Source organism: Hyalella azteca, unplaced genomic scaffold (assembly GCF_000764305.2).
Source record: "Hyalella azteca isolate HAZT.00-mixed unplaced genomic scaffold, Hazt_2.0.2 contig10942, whole genome shotgun sequence".
Lineage (NCBI taxonomy): Eukaryota > Metazoa > Arthropoda > Malacostraca > Amphipoda > Hyalellidae > Hyalella > Hyalella azteca.
In genome coordinates, this window is record NW_025940959.1 from 49985 (window position 1) to 70461 (window position 20477).

A 20477-nucleotide genomic window follows, 5' to 3' on the forward strand; every position below is an offset into this window, starting at 1 on the left:
CAGTCTTAAAATGCCTAGCAAATTACGGACCAGGCATAAGTCCAGCAGCTATCTCAATCAATCGTCAGCTATGGAAAGATCGGGTTCCAAAGGCCGGATCCCTTGTGAATCAAGTCACGAAAAGTTCAAGAATCGGCAACAGGCCATGGGCCTATGTCTTCAACGCCGACACTTCTATTCTATTCACTAGTTGAGCAGCACTAGCGCAACAGGTGTGAGGGGCGGCGCTAGTTCCCCTACACGCCCCAGCTTAGAGGAAGCTGGGGCGTGCCTGTGCAAAAAAATTTTGGTGTGCGGCGGTCAACTTTTTACACGCGATCAGGAAGCTACACTCAGAAAAAATTAATGGATCATAATGTCCAAATAGTGACACACTATCTTACCCACAACACGATAATAAAGCGGAGGTAGCACATATATCGGGACAAATTGGGTCAGGATGACCCACAAAAGGGTAATAGTACATCGGTATTGGGACAAAGTTTCACGTATTTCTCTGATATAATGTCAGTATTCACTATCAAAGAGGAATATTCACAATACCGGTGCATTCCTGCAGATGACGCGCTACAGAGACGGAAAATTCGCAACAGCCGCAATTTAATGTTCACGAAACGCTGATATTCTGCTCACTCGAAAGCATCTCTTCACGAGATAAATCATGCGGAAATAAATATATTGCAAAACAATATCCACATAAACCTTTGTTACAATTTTTTCAAAAATAATTTGAACATTCTAGAGAGATATATTAAAGGAAATCAGTCGACACCTATAAGTTATTAGAACTGATTTGAATGGATGGATAAAATGAGAACGCGGGTCAGACGTCGTAATTTATATTCTGAACCAAACGAGAAAAATTAACAAAACGATCATTTGAGTACGCTCTTAACGTAGACGTACAAAACGTAGTAGCCCTGCTACACCGAGTGTAGCCCTGCAACACCGAGTGTAGCCCTGCAACACCGAGTGTAGCCCTGCAACACCGAGTGTAGCCCTGCAACACCGACGTAACACTGGGCTGGATTTCAACACCCTATCGCAGTAAGGCGTATGTTCTCCTCGTATTTAACTTATCTTAGAAAAAATCCGTATTTTTGACTTATTCAGGCAAACAAATATCAATTTTCTAACTAGTAAATAGAATTCTGTAATGTATACTCAGCTACCGTGCCTATACCTTGACCAGGTAGCACTTGCAGCTTCCTCAGAGCGGCCACGGTAGCGATGCCGAGTCTTTAGTTCTTGCTAAATATGACGTAACGGTAGAAATACGTACTCCAGTTCTTGCTAAATATGACGTAACGGTAGAAATACGTACTCCAGTTCTTGGTAAATATGACGTAACGGTAGAAATACGTACTCCAGTTCTTGGTAAATATGACGTCACGGTAGAAATACGTACTATACTTCAGTTCTTGGTAAATATGAAGTCACGGCAGAAATACGTACTATACTCCAGTTGTTGGTAAATATGACGTCACGGTAGAAATACGTACTATACTCCAGTTCTTGGTAAATATGAAGTCACGGCAGAAATATGTACTCCAGTTCTTGGTAAATATGACGTCCCAGCACATTTGTGTCGCGGCGCGGCGCGGACGTGAAACCTGAAATAGAAATGTCGTCCTGGATAGGCCTCTACGTGGCGGGTGCCCACGCCTGTAGGGACAGCTGGCAAATAGAAAAGTACAGGCCGTGGTTTCGAGGTAATTATCAGGTAATTCGCACGAATACTAGCACTCGGTGGCACAACTTACAACTATCACTGGGCACAGGTTTGTACATGATAACATGGCAAAAAATAAACAAGGAAGGATTCAAAGCAAAATTAGATATAACGAGCACCTGCTGCATTGTATCTCACTTTCGTACAAGGGTGTTAGGATTGGGTATAATTGTAAGGTACAATCACTAGCATCTTCGCTTAACCCTACATAACTGAAATTGTTGCGTGAGCTTTAGGGTTAACCTTATCTCGGTTGCGTGAGTTTTAGGGTAAGCCTTATGAGCGTTTTATCAATCAAATTATAGCCAGAAAAGGCGGATCAGAAATAACCAGTAGAAATTTTAAATCAATCGTAAACTGCGACAGGATTACAGTTAAATTACCAGCGTCACCATCACCCACAACTTTACAACTTAGACATGGTGAGTATCTCGAGCTTATAGGCATCATTTATAGCGCAAGTTTGTTGCTACTACTAAACCAGACCTGCACAACTTTTGCCGCGTCGAACAGTGGTAGCAAGAGTTGTAGCAACATTACTAATAGTAGCAATAAGTAGTACAATTATTATTTACACACTATTAAAGAAAGACAATAGCCTTCTCACTCAAATAGCTTCATACAATAACGAAACTTCTCCGGCTCTGTGCCAGATAATTTGACATTAATCAACACGCATTTTGGCCAAAATTTAAGGTTGTCAACCTCGTTCTTATAGACTAGGAACATTAAACTCCAAGAACATTCGACTTAAGGCGCGACGATAACAACAATGTATGACTAACTGCGAGCTTCCTTCAATACCTTAATTATAATGCGTTACAAGGGATCTCTAAAATTGATTTTCTTGTCGACTTTTCAGTGCAATTTACAACGCTGAGTTAACGTAAAGTACCGTGATCTTAGAATTACTGGCTGCGTATTAGGTAAATTTTTTATACTCCGAGCATAAACTGGGGTTGGTCAATGAAACTTGAACAAGCAAATTAAGAAACAAGTCTCAAAGACTACAGAATATCCTGAGCATTGATTCTAATTCAATAGAGCATACTGAGCATCTAAGCTCTCAATTCAATAGATTCTCTCAGTATTTGAGCCACAATTTCAGTAGACCTACACAGAATATGACCACACAATTCAATAGCCCCGCTGACAATTAGACTTAATAACTCGCGAAAATTGTACATGTATAAACCAACAGTATAATCCCAATATATTGTACTAATAGTTTCCAAATAGATGACATTTTTATGATTAGGATTAAAATTGAATACATAGCGTAGTCTAGGGTTCCATATCGCTACAAAATCACACATAATATTGTATTGTTAAGCCAGGAAAGTAAATTCAAGCAAAAATCCACTGCTAGAAAATGTTATTAAACTAATAATATCTTGATGACATTATGAAGTCAGTTCAGAGAACTCTATGATTATAATTCCTTACGACAATTGAAGGCTGTTAACGTTGCTCAGATGATGTTGTAGTTTACATTGAAAGACTTAGTAAGATAAACTGTTGGATTACTGCTACGTACAACTGCGATACATAGGCATAAGTTCTTGTATTGCGAAGTAATAGTGTTACAACATAGAGTTGAGGCAAAAGCTGGTGCATTCACTGCAACAAAACTTCATCTTAAACATAAATTCATCTTCCAGTATCACAGTTACGAAAGGGAAAGCAATATTCATTTTAACGTTCAGGCAGAAAAACCTTCAGGATCAGCAGCCGTTTGGGAGCAGACGCAGCAAAGCAAAATCAAAATCTAGGAACGCACAAAAGAATGCTACATATTTACACGCATCGGAAAACATAATCTTAAGTTATTCACAATGGACTGACATGGTTGCGACGGTCTGTTTATGCTAGGGAAGGTTAGTTCAATTGGTTGAAGACTGCAAGTATGTAGAAATTACAGTACAATGTATATCATTTGTAGTGAAATAAGTGTGGGCTGAGAACTGGATTTTAAGTGCATTTAAAATACAAGAGTGCGATAACTGAATTGGTAGCAGGTGTTCAGCACGGGTCCTGAGAAAGCTTGTGCCTGAAAGAAAGCGCACTGCCTAGAAAAAATTAAACTGCATGCCATGTTCATTTATAACTTACAGTACTAAAGTAGAGAATGGTAAAGCTGTACACAACGACAAAGCTGTAAAAAAATGTACTAAGCGAATAAACTGTTCTCAGGGGCAAAAATGTACCGAGTGACGGCTATACTGCGCAACAAAAATGTACTGAATGACAAAGCTGTACTGATCCACAAAGATATACGCACATGTAAGCTAAAAAAAGAACATAAGAATGGACAAAATTATCAAGAGCGCTGTTTGCAACTGATGCCACACAGTGAATATTACAGCACCAATAATACGACAGCACTAAACGCACAGTTGCTGTTGCTTGCGCGAGCCGCTATTGCACCAAATAAATTGAGTGTAACTTCAAGATTGACATCTTCAAGGTCGATGAGATCTTCAATGTTCCTCATAATGATGACATCGTAGCGCCATGTTTTGAGACCATGTATTGTATAATTTCATTTCTAATATCGCTAATTTACGAAGAACGCCTTTGCTTCCAGTTTCCCAAAATTGGTAAAGTTGATAAAATGAAACTAAATGATACGAAATGCTACTTATGAAGCTTATCATTGATAGCAAAAATGAAACGTACATGCAACCAGCATACTAAACTTAACAAAAATAGAACGATCGATACTGGCTTTACTCCATAGATCCATCAGCTTATTATTGGTGTACTCATTTATTCGTGTAGCCCATTGTATAAACTAACAATTCAATTGACAGTAGTTTCCCTCTAAGGAGTAAAGTTCAGAGGGAACGGATTTCTTGTAAAATATTTGACGTATCAATAATGACCTCGTTTGCCACATTAGGTTCACGATGCAGGCGTATAAACAATACTTCGTTCTCTATGCGTACAAATATTCTATGTTCAGCATAAGCAATTCGTACTCAGGAGCTCCATGTACTAGTAGAGCTAACAGGGAGATGGCTGGGAAGGAGTCACCGCAGCACGGTTGTTTCAAACCTTCCTATTGTATCAGTAACGGCCTTACAGCAGCTAATTCTATAACTAAGGAACGAACTCGTGTTTAATCTTAGGAAGCTACCAATATTTTAAAACAATTGGCAAGAGTAAAGTTTAAGAGCAGCGCGGCCGAAGCTAGAACTAACCTCCTATCATCTTCCCTTACTAAATTAGCCAAATACTGGAACTTTCGATCAAGGAAACGTCATGTCAAATTATTGACTAATCATAACCAAAAAAATACTTTGACTAATCATAACCAAAAATTTACTTCGACTAACCATAACCAAAAAATACTAACAAAAATTTAAACGTAATAAACATAGTTACAATTATTTTGCATTAAATGGACTAAATCGCATTTAAAATTGATTTGACTTATGGAAGATTAATGGGATAAATTTATTATTATAGTTGTACCTAGAATAAACGCCATATATTGCTCCTAATTACACACAAAAACTGAATCGCGATAACCAAATGGACTCGTTGACCAGCATTGGAGTAAACAGGCGTTCGATGCCAAACTCTGCCTCCTCGCAAGACATATTAATATTAGAGCAACAAAAAGCTTAAATTACGTTGAGTTTTGACGAGACTGATGGAAAAAAGCCAAATGCTGGAGTATCATGCGATGTATCATCCAGATTATAGACAAACGCAGCCAAGAAGATACAAGCCTGGAAGCAATAAGCCAAAAATCTACAGAAACAGACCAGAAAGTACAAATAACAAATACAGAACAGGTTGCGTATTCAAGTAAAGAATAGATCAATTTATAGCGACCTAGACTGAGATAGAATCAAGTTTTGGCAGTACAGTTGCTGTTGTTATAAGCATTACACGCATTTTTGCCTTGAAATGTACGATCAGTGGGGGAAGAGGGAACTGGCACCAGAAGTCTTGTGGTATTGGTAGTACTTGGATTTTGTTTGCGTTTTGCTATTAATTGAATACACAGCAGTAAATTTAAGTTAAGTTCAAATAATTTCAATCTATAGCAAATTATTATTCAACAACCGACCGACTTCACAAAGCGTTGGTTCGAAGGGAGAAAAGGATGCAGATGGAGGCAAAAAAGGATGCAGGGGGAGGCAAAAAAAAAAAAGATGCAGGGGAGGCAGAAAAGGATGCCGGGGGGGGGGGGAGGAGGCAAGACGAGGGGGCGTGATAGCACGGAGGTCCTCTAGCTGGACTCTTTGGCAGCCTCCAGCTAGTTGAAACTGGAGGTCAGGGAGCTGCCCACGGTCGAGGAGTCTCCTTGATACGAGAACTGGTCAAATTCCTGTGAATTAGGAGGAGTTTTAACGCCGAGTGTCGGAACCTTCCAGGCACAGTTTCCATTAGAAAATAAATACGCCAGCCAATCTTTGCTAACAGTAAAGCTATCTCCGCCACTCAATGGCACGGCAATCAGAGCGCAGAATAATTAAGTCCCGTTGAACAACATCTAGCCAATCCCTCCTCATAATGAACCAGTGCCGCCACACAACAGCAAGCCAATAAGCCAATCACTGCTCACTATGAACTAGTGCCGCCACACAGCAAGCCAATCAAGGCTCACTATGAACCAGTGCCGCCACACAAGAATTTGCCAATGACTAGGGTATAATTCAGGGAGGTAATATATTAAAATTGCACTTATTATTCTGGATCTCAAAATCTGATACGATATTCACCATTTACACTTAGCTGATATTTTTGAACATATTAAGTTATCAGGCAGTCCTAATGTTGAATTTCATACAGGCAATTTGGACCTTTAACCAACCCCCATTCCTAGCATTGCACACTGCCAATAACTGTGAAGCTTTTTAGCATATATAGGCATTCACAAGGAAGCATTTTGTATTTTTTTTCTTTAAATTTTCGATAGTCACTTGTTATGTATATTTTTGTGTGCTCCTCTGTGAATAAAGAATAAACTGCTCACCGTGAATGGTTCCTCCTGCTCATGGATGACGATAAGGCTGCTTTGGGACCCGAGTGGTGAGATGTGTACGGGAGTTGTAAACTCAGGGTCATAGTTACCGGTGTCAGTAGCGCTCCGCACTTCAGGCACAAAGGGTGGAGGTATCTGTGAGATAAATACACTATAAAAACCATTGTCATTGGCGAAAGATTTAAATGAGTTTCTCAAACAGTGGTCCAGTAATATGCAAGTGAAATACTCTATGGAAACCATCATCATTGAAGAATGTTTTAAATGCATATCTGAGTCATTAGGTCAGTAATATGAAGGATAAACTCTGCTGCAGAATTGTAAAGCAGTTGTTAATTATTCAAAATCACATGTGGTGTCAGCGGTAGGATCTCTTCAACTAGAAATAGAAATTATAAGGAAAGGTCGAGACAAAATAATACCATACACGATTCATATTTAGATTTAAAATTCAAATTTATGTCATGGTTTACTAATTTCAATGAGAGACATTTGTATTTTCGAGTATTTTTATTTTTCATTAACACAGCAAGTATTTTCATTGCTGGTAATTTTAAATTGACACTCACTATTGTCCTTAATGGTGCCTCTCTATTGACACCGAGTTTTTTCATTACATTACTTGGTCATTACCTTCTTATTAAGCACATGGTCCCAGTTGATGTTGTTGTAGAAGGGATGCTCCTGCACCTCGAGGGCGTCGCGCACGCCTCCTCCAAGTCTCTGCTGCGGGTTCTTCACCAACAAACTTTTGAGCATGTCCCGCGCGTCTGCTGATATCGTGCGTGGGAAACGCGCCTGTATAACATAAGTTATGTCACCAGTTATATTCCTTACAGAACTTAAATACAAAAGCGTTATATTGCCAGTTACATTCGTCACGCAACTTAAACACAAAAGCGTGATATCGCCAGTTATATTCCTCACAGAACTTAAATACAAAAGCGTTATATCGCTGTTATATTCGTCACACAACCCAAACACAAAAGCGTGATATCGCTACTTGTATTCGTTACACAAGTTAAATACAAAAGCAAAGTTTTGCCAGTTATATTTGTCACGCAACTTCAATACAAAAAAAAAAGAGTTACCGGTATATCGCCAGTTATATTCGTCATGCAACTTAAACACATAAGCGTTAGGAAAACAGTTAAATTCATTGCAGTTCTATTCATAATGAATACCAGTGCAACTAACACCAACATATTTGTAAACATTGAGACTTCCAGCAAATGTACAGTAGGTGCAATATTGTTAACATTAGTAGTACGACTGAGTACCTCCTCATATACAATTTGCTGGAAGAGCTTCTCGTGATCCTTATCAAAGAAAGGCAGCCTTCCAACCATCATTTCGTAGAGACACACGCCATACCCCCACCAGTCGACCGTACGATCGTAGTCGTTCTCCTCCAGCACCTGCCAGCAGTAAATATTGTTTAAAATAAATTTTCACCTAAGTTATAATATATAACCCAGGAGTTCAGAATGTACGGTGAATCTAGTTGCTTGAATACGGTAGCACCTAAATTCCTGCAGACATAACGATAATTGATTTTACTTGCACACTAATCAATGAAAGTAAATGAAAGTTTCAGAAAATTAAAAAAAAAAAACACTTTAAATGGGTAAAATAATCTAATTTCCAAAATAAATCAACAAGAGAAAACTGGAATCTTGTCAATAAACCAGTAAGTTTAATCTGCATCACCACCCCCATTTGCAGGACATTTTCAGACTAACATGGATGCTACCTGTAGTGGTAACCAGGGCAACAGAAATAGTTTTTTTTTACCGTTTTGTCTTCAAGTTTGTAAATTATAAGGAACGCATATCATAACCATATATAAAGACTAATGTAATCGTAAACAAGAGGTTGAGTCTCATTTTACGGAAAATAGACAGCCTGAGCAAATAGGAATCCCACCTCAGGAGCCAGATACTCCGGAGTGCCGCAGAAGGTGCGTGTTGTGTTACCGTACGGCATGTTCTCCTTACACAAGCCAAAATCAGCAACTTTTATGTGACCTTCATCATCCAATAATAAATTCTCCAACTGAAAGTAAACACAACAAAATTAATGGGGAAGCTGAAGAATTTACAAGTTTACAGGCAAATAACAGCAGGAAAAATGCATGGATGCTCAGATATTAAGGTTATTTGCACGATCATTTATACAAAACTTAGATGATCAGTGTAAATGGCATACAAGAGGTTTCCTTGACTGCACTTGGAAATAAAATGAAATTAAATACTTTTAGCCAAAAAATGGATTTTACCTTGAGATCCCTGTAGATGATATTGCAGCGATGTAAGTAGCCTAGAGCAAGGCATATCTCAGCACCATAAAACTTTGTTCGTTCTTCAGAGAATATTTTTTCTCGGGTAAGGTGATGGAAGAGTTCACCTCCAGTGACATATTCCAGCACAAAGCAGAGCCGGTCTTTGGTTGTGAATGAATACTTTAGGTACTGCACAGCAAAGGGCATGGTTACCAATTGCACATAAATCATACTTCTATTTGAAGACGAAAAAAATTAATTTCCAAATTTTTAAATTTGAACAATTATTATAATCTTAGAAGTTGTTCTGTTTTGTTGTGTGGAAACAAATTTTATTTCAAATATGTAGATTAAATTTACACTTGGCTTTTGAACTGCATGGACAGAGTTCCAACTCTGTCAACAGACAGTTCTCACTCTCCATGAGGAAAGGAAAAAGATCTCACTGACCATAAGGAAAGGAAAAGATCTCACTGACCATAAGGAAAGGAAAAGATCTTACTGATCATGAAGGAAGGAAATGGAGTTCTCACTGACCATGAGGAAAGGAAAAGATCTTACTGATCATGAAGGAAGGAAATGGAGTTCTCACTGACCATGAGGAAAGGATGATCAATGCGCTGAAGGACGCGGTTCTCGGTGAGTGTGTGCTCCACTTCATCCTTCTCGAGGATGACATCTTTACGCAGCATCTTGATGGCATAAATGTTACCCGAAGATTTTTCTCTGGCTAGAACAACCTGACCGAATGTTCCTTTACCCAAACCACTGAGTAGTTCAAAGCTGTCTAGGGACTGTAACAAAACAATGTAAAAAATTTTCACTTAATATTATAGAAACAATTTTAGTTTATATTTACAAAATTCATGAAGCTAGGAAAGATGTATAACTAATAGAATAGATAAGGAAGGTTTATAGAATGTAAATTCTAATTTCATAATTCTGTAATTATAATTTAACAACTTCCCAGAATAATCATTTCTGACATTCTAACCACAAGATAAATAGCGTCAAACCTTGTTCTACTTAAACATGTTAATTTTTGTTGCCAAGCAAGTAGATATGAATAACATTGATAACAGGTATATAAAGTATCATTAGACAACGAGTTGACATAGGATATTATTTAATTTTAATCAAATTAATGCTAATATATCAGCCACCAATTTTGGATAACATTCTTGTCTAAAATGAAGGCAGAATTCAATTTTGTACCGTTCCCAAAAGATAATGAACCAGTGCCGCCACACAACAGCAAGCCAATAAGCCAATCACAGCTCACCATGAACCAAATTCGCCACACAACAAGCTAATGACCAGAGTGAAATTCAGAGAGGTAATACATTAAAACTGCACATATTATTTTACATCTCAAAATCTGATACGACATTCACCATTTTTACTTAGCTGATATTTTGAAACTGATTAAGTTATCAGGTAGTTTCAATCTTGAATTTTATCCAGGCAATTTGGACCTTGAACCACTATTCCAAGCATTGCACACTGCCAATAACTGCTCACCGTGAATGGCTCCTCCTGTTCATGGATGACAATAAGGCTGCTCTGGGACCCGAGTGGTGAGATGTGTACGGGGGTTGTGAACTCGGGGTCATAGTTACCGGTGTCAGTAGCACTCCGCACTTCAGGCACAAAGGGTGGAGGTATCTGCAAGAGAAATACGCTATGAAAACCACTGTCATTGGCGAAAGATTTAAATGAGAGTCTCAGTCAGTGGTCCAGTAATTTGCAGGTGAAATACTCGATGGAAACCATCATCATTGAAGAATGATTTAAATGCATATCTGAGTCATTAGGTCAGTAATATGAAATATAAACTCTGCTGCAGAATTTAAAGCAGTTTTTAGTGACTCAGATTCAGGTGGGATCTCTTCAACTGGAACTAGAAGAGCTACAAGGAAAGGTCGAGACAAAACAATACCAAACACGGTTCGTTTTAGATTCAAAATTCAAAGTTTTACCATAATTTTAGTAATTTCATTGAGAGACATTTGTATTTTCGATTGTGGTATTTTTCATTAACACAGCGAGTATTTTCAGTGGTGATGATTTCTTACTGACACTCACTATTTTCCTTTGTAGCGCCTCTCTATTGACACCGAGTTTTTTCATTACATTACTTGATCATCACCTTCTTATTGAGCACATGATCCCAGTTGATGTTGTTGTAGAAGGGATGCTCCTGCACCTCGAGAGCGTCGCGCACGCCTCCTCCAAGTCTCTGCTGCGGGTTCTTCACCAGCAAACTTTTAAGCATGTCGCGCGCGTCTGCTGATATCGTGCGTGGGAAACGCGCCTGTATAACATAAGAGTTATGTCACCAGTTATATTCCTCACACAACTTAATTACAAAAGCGTTATATCGCCAGTTATATTCGTCACGCAACTTAAACACAAAATCGTTATATTGCCGCTTATATTCATACCACAACTTAAATATGAAAGCATAGTTTTGCCAGTTATAATCGTCACGCAACTTCAACACAAAAAATATAAGTCAGTACTCACTGCTGTGAGTGACAGAGAGCGCATTTTATCGTCAACGAAAACATGAAGTCACGGACGGACAGACAGACGGACGAACAGATGGAAATGGCGAGCACAATAGTGTATTTTTTTCATAAATGAGAAAATGCGCTAAAAAGAGTTAAATCTCCAGTTACATTCGTCATGCAACTCAACACGTTAACTACGATTGCTTCATCTTGTACTATTATTTCATTTTTTGTGCTGTTTTTGCGTTGGCCGGCTAAAATTTACGATAAGGGTACTTCCTAATTGAATTTTAAATGCTGCGAAAAGAAAATAAATGGAATTTTTATAGCGGAACCTACAAATAAACTAGTATATATTGAGTTATTGGCCTTTTTTGTTGTCGGATTCAGCCGATTTTAGGCAACCTGAATTATGTACCACTACGTCCTGGAGAAATATATTTCCTGGTACGCATATGTACCACTTCGGAGTCAACATGTTAAACACCAAAGCATTAGATCACCAGTTATATTTGTCGCGCAACTCGAACACATAAGCGTTAGGAAACCAGTTAAATACATTGTAGTTATATTCATAATGGATACTTGTGCAACTAACAGCAACATATTTGTGAACATTGAGACTTCCAGCAAATGTACACTAATATTGTTAACATTTGTAGCACGAGTGCGTACCTCCTCATATACGATTTGCTGGAAGAGCTTCTCGTGATCCTTGTCAAAGAAAGGCAGCCTTCCAACCATCATTTCGTAGAGACACACGCCATACCCCCACCAGTCGACCGTACGACCGTAGTCGTTCTCCTCCAGCACCTTTAGAATTTATTCTCAGCTAAGTTATGATTTATAACCCAGGCGTTCAGAATGTACTAAGGAAATGGAGTTCTCACTGACCATGAGGAAAGGAAAAGATCTTACTGATCATGAAGGAAGGAAATGGAGTTCTCACTGACCATGAGGAAAGGATGATCAATGCGCTGAAGGACGCGGTTCTCGGTGAGTGTGTGCTCCACTTCATCCTTCTCGAGGATGACATCTTTACGCAGCATCTTGATGGCATAAATGTTACCTGAAGATTTTTCTCTGGCTAGAACAACCTGACCGAACGTTCCTTGACCCAAACCACTGAGTAGTTCAAAGCTGTCAAGGGACTGTAACAAAGCAATGTTAAAAATTTTTCACTTAATATTATAGAAACAATTTTAGTTTATATTTACAAAATTCATGAAGCTAGGAAAGATGTATAACTAATATAATAGACAAGGAAGGTATATAGAATGTAAATTCTAATTTAATAATTCTGTAATTATAATTTAACAACTTCCCAGAATAATAATTTCTGACATTCTAACCACAAGATAAATAGCGTCAAACCTTGTTCTACTTAAACATGTTAATTTTGGTCGCCAAGCAAGTAGATATGAATAACATTGATAACAGGTATATAAAGTATCATTAGACAACGAGTTGACATAGGATATTATTTAATTTGAATCAATTTAATGCTAATATTTCAGCCACCAATTTTGGATAACATTCTTGTCTAAAATGAAGGCAGAATTCAATTTTGTACCGTTCCCAAAAGAAAAAAAACATCCATTAAAAGATATGTTTGCCACCAAGACTTCAAGATATCCTCCGCAATCCAGGGAGGAATTCTAGTGACGGCACTTAATACATTCCATTTCAATCTAGCCTAGTTACTTGACCAGTTCCAAAATATTACATAAACATAAAAGATAAATCTAATGTCTGGCTTTTTGATCCAATATACTTAAATTGTTTCATATATTACCCCTTTTGAATTCCTTTCTAATGCATGCCAAACTTTCCTAAAGATAAAGATACTTGCCAATTTCTTCTTCTTCTTGTAAGGCCCCATGGCAGTGGTACCCTGAGGCGCAGGCAGGTACTCCACTCCGCTGTTGGCATCAGGGTCACCCGAGTCATCGTTCTCCCTGTCCCCCTCCTCAGTAGAACGAACTCCACCAAGTGCTAGGCCGCCATCACCGTCCTCCATTAAACTCTCCTTCACTCTCTCTATGGCCTCCACCCATCCATTTCTGCATGATCAGAACTATAGTTACTCATGTCATTTGACTGAACAGACTTGGAAAAATGTTAATTAATGTAAAGACTCTTGATAGATATAATTTAGGAGGCACTTTCCACACTGAAGCATTAGAGACAGAGAAGGCAAACAATAATTTTTAAAAATCAGCATTACATGCGGATACTTTTTCCCCGTCAATGCCGAAGCATTCCTGAGTTAATAAATTTCCAAAAATATAACTGATAGGCAATTATTTAGGCACACAAAATCCTTTCAAACAAAGAAAAAATAAAAATCCAGAAGCACATTTGAAGCTGTGAAGGCATTTGAGTGCTAACCTTTCATCTTTGCTTTCGGCATTAAATTTACGTTCAATAACAGAAGTCCAGCGCAGCCCTCGAATAATGAATGTGTTGGCTTTAGGGATGTCCGTAGTTAATGTCTGGCATCTCTGCAACAACAGAGTTACATTAGCATACTGCAGCACATCACTATGGCAGTAATTTCCCTTGCAAAGAATTTTTTCCCTTAATTTCCATATTGATGACACAACTACCACACCCTGGGCAGTTATTAATTAATATAGAACATCATCAAGCCTCAATCTGCAAATTTGTTCCAATAGCTCCAATAAAAATTCTATTATTAAGGAAATATAGTAAACATCCAAATTATTGGTATCTTTAACATGGAAATAAATTGCTGGAGCACAAGCTCTCAAAATCACAATTGCTAATAATGAAAAAAGCCTAAATTATTGAAGGAAATAAGACTGGTTTTACTGCATTATTGCTTGCAAAATTGCAATAAATCATAACAAATTTAATGCATGTTCTTGCCTTAACTGTGAAAGTATTCAAAGGGTCAGTTAGATCTTGAGGAATTGTCTTGAATCCTAGAAGCATGCCATCGTCAAGGAGGTAAAAGTAGCGCTGCCGCCAGTTCCTGATGTACTCCCCTTGTTTGGAGAGCCAGCCTTGCTTCACTATGTGCTGGTCAGGAAGGAGAGATAATCTAGGACGACCCTCAGCCATACTTGTTTGCTTCCTGAAAATATGGAAACATAATTTTGCTGCATGCTCAATGAGTCAGAGTGGCCAAGTGGGTAGGAGCAGCAAAATTAAAATAGCATGTCAGACATTTGAAACTGGCAGCTAGTTGTGAAACTTTTGGCCAAAATGGCAAGGTGCATGGCAAATTTGAAATATTGGGTAGTTTTCAATAATATTGTTTAAAAACAAGCACTTCATGCGGGATTTTCAAAACAACTGGGCAATTATAACTACTTTTCTCATTTTTTACTAATGAATTTGGAAAAAGACCATTGAAACAGGAAATTGACCAGATTAATTACATTTTTGTCTGATTCATGGGTGGCTTCTGCTCAATTAACCACTCAAGATGCCCAAGGATGGATGGGTCATGGCTTGTTGAGATTTAGCAACAGGCCAAGATTGCCTAATCAAAGCTAACACAAGTAAATTATTATCAATTAGAATAGAATAGAAGTGTTGGCATTGACAAAAGCCACTTCTTGAACTTTTCATGACTTGATTCACAAAGGTCCGGCCTTTGGAACCTGATCTTTCCATCTGACAATTGATTGAGATAGCTGCTGCACTTATTTCCTGGTCAGTAACTTGCAAGGCATTTTAAGACTGAACATATGCTCCTGCATAGCTTCATCTAGTTTGTTCTTGAAGGTTTTCATACTCGGAGCATCAATGATGCTATCAGGGAGGCAAAAAGAAATGTTATTGCATGGATGTGTTACAACGCAGGTTTTTTAGTTTATAGCCATGGTCCATGGTGTTGGTTCTTGCTTCAAATTCAATGACAGAAAAAATATTTATTGCAAATCAGAAAATTATTACCTTTCAACAAATTAAATAATTAAATTACAATAATTTCATAAGTGTGAAGACCAGCCTACTTCTAAGAAAAAATTCAACAGTAAATAGCAAAATTGACAAGAAGCACTGGCATTTTTGTCTCATTCTCAAATAGCTTCTGCCAAATAGCCTAATGGGAAACCTACCAAAGTACTAATCATAGTTGTGACGAAAGTAAATGCAGTGACTTACTGAGTTGCCATTTGGTTAGTTAATAAACAGTAGGTAGCCACTGCACATAATCATAGTGAAGGCAATATTATAATATATTATATTCCACAGTCCACTCCTGAATTAAGATAACAGACAAATGAGGCAATTTTTGAGACAAAGCAGACATGAAGAAATCAAGATCATTAAATTGATTAATGCATGATGCATTGCTTTTCTTCTTAAATTATGTTCATGTTCATACTTCATAGTTCATTGAATTAAATTTTTTTAGCTTCAATCTTGTTTTTCATGAGTAAAATTACATGAGTAACATGATTCCCATTGAAATTTCATCTCATGGCCAAACAGCAAATTCTAAAGACAAAACTGAAGGCAAATCTAAGGAACCTACTGTAATGTAATGTGGTAAGATAGGTATATTGTATTCTCAATTTATAAAACAATATAGGTAGCCTGACTACTTCTTATCGAAACAGCATATTAAAAACAAGCCTAGGAAAACTACTTCTTACCGAAACAGCATAATTAAACATTAATTGGGCGTTAAAACTATGAAAGGTGAAAAAATAATTTCAACTTCAGCAGGCTTGGCCGCTTACGCTTAGGTAATCCAGATGTTATTAATTAGGTCTTTCGGTCTCGGTGAAAAAATAACAAAAATGAAAGAAAACGAGGAACAGGCTCAAGCTTGTACGAGAGCATGCACAGTTCTAGAACGAAGTCATTAGGCCTAACTATTTAAAGCCCATAACTTAGTTGTATAAAACTAACCTCAGAGTAGACGTCTAAAGTGTTCAGCCACAACCACCAGGTCCGCCAGAACGTCAAGGAAAACAAATATGATAAAACGCACTGTAAATCAGTGAATAAACTTTAACTACCGCTTTAACTTAGGTTCCTATAATCTTATGACAATATCACAAATCACTAAGAACAACAATTGATCATTGGCTGCAGGCGCGCGGATTACGTTTAGTGTACAAAGCGTTTTAGAAAACTCCTCTAACCCGGTGCAATAATTTACTTAACAAAGAAAACACAAAAATTTTAAAAAGTAAATATTAATTCGGAAAAACATTCTCCTTTCATTGTCTTGTATGTTTAATTATCATTGAAATGTTAGATTGATAACAGTCGACAATATTGGAACATGGACATAGATTGGATTCGATACCTATATATTACAAAAATTGAAATGTTGATTACGATGCTAACTCAGGAAATTTTTGTGCAAAATAGTTACAATATGCCTCAATCGAATTAGGTTTAATCTAAAACCAACATGAATGAGAACTTTAATTCAGGCTATTGCTGGCAATGGTTACTTTGGTTTTACGTAAAATTTACTTGTTTTATACATAAACCTACTCATACTTGTGTTATATGAACTAACATAAGCAACTTGTTTAAAGTAATTTGCACTTAATCGTGTTCACCCCAAACTAAAATATACTTGCGTTATACATATACTTGCACTTTCCGTGTTCAACACAACCTTACGACCAATTTTATTACACGTAACCTTACACTTGCCACCAAACTAATACGTAGTTTCGATCTCCTTAAACTTTCATATACATGTCTTATGTGTAGACTTGCAGTTTCTTAGATTATGCATAAAATTGTCTCTACTTTTGTTGTACAGAACCCTCCACTTTGCACGTGCTACGGTGCTACCTTGGTAAACGTAAACTTACAATCACTTGCAAGTATTTATTTGCGTTATGCATAAACTTATTCTAACTTGTGTTTTATGTTAACTTACAATTATCTGTGTTTTACGAAAAATTATAATTATTTGTGTTATGGGGCAATCTACACTTACTTGTATTATACATGAAGTTTTTTTGTTATTCGTATTATTCGTATACATGTGAATCGTTTAAATTCTTTGTAAAGAGGAGCTCACATTGTTTAACTGAGTATATCAATTAATTATAATTCTCCCACCATAAACCACTGAAGCAAATTACCTTAAATAATTCGCAAATAAGAGTATCACCCATAAGTTAACTCCTTCAACTCAGGCTAAAGTTGAAGTTGAAATCTAATTTCAACTTCACAAGAAGCAAGTTTTTTAAAGGAAACATAAACTGAATTAAGCATTTCAAAGTAATTTTAGCTACAATCGTGGATAACATATTTATACGTATGAGAGATAATATTTCCTAATAAATAACCACGTGATTCGAAACAAATTGTTATCGGTAACTCTGTACACACGGCCGTTGTGTTTTTAAGACTGCCATGGGCTTCCCAGTTGAAGCTATTTACTCCCATTGTTTACACGATAATAGATAACTTGAAATTCGACTAGTAGGCCTAGTCTAAGTCCATGAAAACAATGTATCTGAAGACGACTGGATAGGAAAATTCATGAACCATATGAAATTAGTTTGTTAGGACCAGAGATGATATGTGTGGAATATTTTCACATAAATTCACAGAGAATCAATTTTCAAGTTAAAATAGACAATACAGTTTGTGATTCTGCTATAAATAAAAAATCTTAGAAACCATTAATCAAACTTGTATCTTTGCACCAGTACGACAATTTTATTAACCTCATCACGATTTATTTTAAAACAACAAACAATCCACCGTCATGTTACCTATAACATTAGTAATAGCAATTGATATAAAATTGGTGATCACGGTCCATTATTATTTAACGCGAAATTGTCGTTTAACTGGTATTTCATGGATTCTTGTAATTATTATAATTTGATAATCTATATCGGCGCGCGAGTGTGTCTCGCTAAATATATGACATTAAACTAAATTAATATTCATGTAAATTTCATTTACTGTGAAAGAATTGAAAGATTTATAATAACTTAATACAAAATTTGATAAATATTAAACGAAAACTTTTTTGTTTATAGCTTAGTGAGGAATACACCTTCGAAATCATTACCAAGTTTTCCAAATTGTACAAAGTTATCGGCAAAACCGTTAAGTCCAGTAACTCTACAACACAGTGGATAAATGTTATAACAAAGTTACCAGACGTCTCGGACAAATTTACGGCCGGATCCGCGGCCAGTCTCGCGGCCGGACTCCAGATTCAGTGTACCTGGAATATCTCCCAAAGTACTGAACGTAGCCCGATGAAACTTGGTACACATATTAATCTGGAGTCCGGCCGCGAGATCGGCCGTAAATTTGTCCGAGACGTAGTTACCCGGCAGAAGCGTAAATGGGCACCATCGTCATATATGATATATGTAATTTAAAAAATATATATTATGGACATTACGTCACATCAGAGATGCCTTCAGGGTTAACGTAGCCATGTTAGAACTAATACAGTGCGAGTTCAACCATGAACATAACGAAGTAGACATGTGCGGGTAAAATACGGTGCAACCATTGCTGTTGATCTACCGAAGCAAAATTTTGGCACGTAAACTTCAGTTTGCTGAGGAATGTTTGGGATGTTCAACCATGGTTCACTGTGTGTGATAAAAACAGAAAGTCATAACATAACATAACATAATGATGTCGGCGCTGAAATGTAGGCCTGATGTGGCCTGTCGCCGATTCTTTTCCTTTTCGTGCCTTGTTCATAGATCTAAACTCGTATCATTTGATTGGATCTTTTGATCTGTCATTTTGATCGTATCATTTGATCTGTCATCTAAAGCCTTTGAAAGAAACTCGTATTTTTATTTAAAGTAGCTGTTAGAGAATGAAACATGGTTATGTCAGTAGAAAGGTGAATATGTCGTTCAATTGTATCTATGAACATAGATACTTTGATTAAAATTCTTTTTGCCCTATGTCACAAATCTAAATGAAAATCATTGTTTAGTTTCTACATTGGATTGGGGGGCCAGAGGGCAAAACAGATTATTGTTATAAAATGTTCGAAAAGATAGAACGTTATGAACGTTTACATACATGTGTCTGGCAACTATTACCAGCTGCAGCGACAGCTGCGGCAGCACCTGCTGTCTCGTTCCGGCCTCAGGAGAAAGTCAGTTGCGTTTGCCGTGGTAGCACGTGTGTGAATTGCGATCTCTAAACGTCTAAAGTAACCGGTAAATTTGTGACTCAAAGTTTCTTATAAGTTATAAGTATTCAAAACCTTAATTATTTGATTTGTTTACTCATTAACTTAAACCCGACTGGCTTTCTCCCTCAGAGGTTTGCCGGTCCGCCTTGTTATTTTTATTTTTTCTTTATTTTATTTTTATTTTGTTTATTTATTTTTTCTTTTCTTGCTCTTCTACTTTATTTATTTTTTGTCTTGCTATATATATATTTTTTTTTATTTATTATTATTATTATTTTTTTGTTTGTTTGTTTGTTTTCTAACTTCTGTTTTGTCTGTTCCACATGGATGATCTTAGTTGCCTTACGGGGTCTGGTTTTGGCCCACCTGTGGTGCTTGGAGCGGCAGGGGCTTGTGTTGGGGTCCTCGTAGCATGTCGCGCGCGTCTGCTGATATCGTGCGTGGGAAACGCGCCTGTATAACATAAGAGTTGTGTCACCAGTTATATTCCTCACACAACTTAATTACAAAAGCGCTATATCGCCAGTTATATTCGTCACGCAACTCAAACACAGAAGCGTTATATCGCCAGTTATATTCGTCACGCACACAAAATCGTTATATCGCCAGTTATATTCGTCACGCAACTCAAACACAGAAGCGTTATATTGCCGCTTGTATTCATACCACAACTTAAATATGGAAGCGTAGTTTTGCCACTTACAATCGTCACGCAACTTCAACACAAAAAATATAAGTCAGTACTCACTGCTGTGAGTGACAGAGAGCGCATTTTATCGTCGACGAAAACATGAAGTCACGGACGGACGGACAGA

General features: G+C 37.3%; 1 protein-coding gene across 1 annotated transcript; it reads right to left on the minus strand.

Moving 5' to 3' along the window:
• Window positions 1-823: 823 nt before the first annotated feature.
• LOC108678048 (RAC-alpha serine/threonine-protein kinase) lies at window positions 824-16361 on the minus strand. Its single transcript, XM_047882636.1, has 11 exons — window positions 16157-16361; window positions 14418-14625; window positions 13917-14029; window positions 13378-13588; window positions 9609-9806; window positions 9010-9201; window positions 8658-8786; window positions 8012-8149; window positions 7365-7529; window positions 6723-6866; window positions 824-6074 (listed from the first exon to the last, which is right to left on the minus strand). Exons 1-11 carry the CDS (start codon window positions 16165-16167, stop codon window positions 6003-6005), a joined length of 1581 nt encoding a protein of 526 aa, XP_047738592.1. The 5' UTR covers window positions 16168-16361; the 3' UTR covers window positions 824-6002.
• Between the last annotated feature and the right edge of the window lie 4116 nt (window positions 16362-20477).

Coding starts and splice junctions, on each gene's coding strand:
- LOC108678048 (XM_047882636.1), bottom strand. Junction 8,150..8,657: donor CGGAGTATCTGGCTCCTGAG/GTGGGATTCCTA, acceptor TACTGCTGGCAG/GTGCTGGAGGAGAACGACTA. Junction 7,530..8,011: donor AGCAAATTGTATATGAGGAG/GTACTCAGTCGT, acceptor TATGTTATACAG/GCGCGTTTCCCACGCACGAT.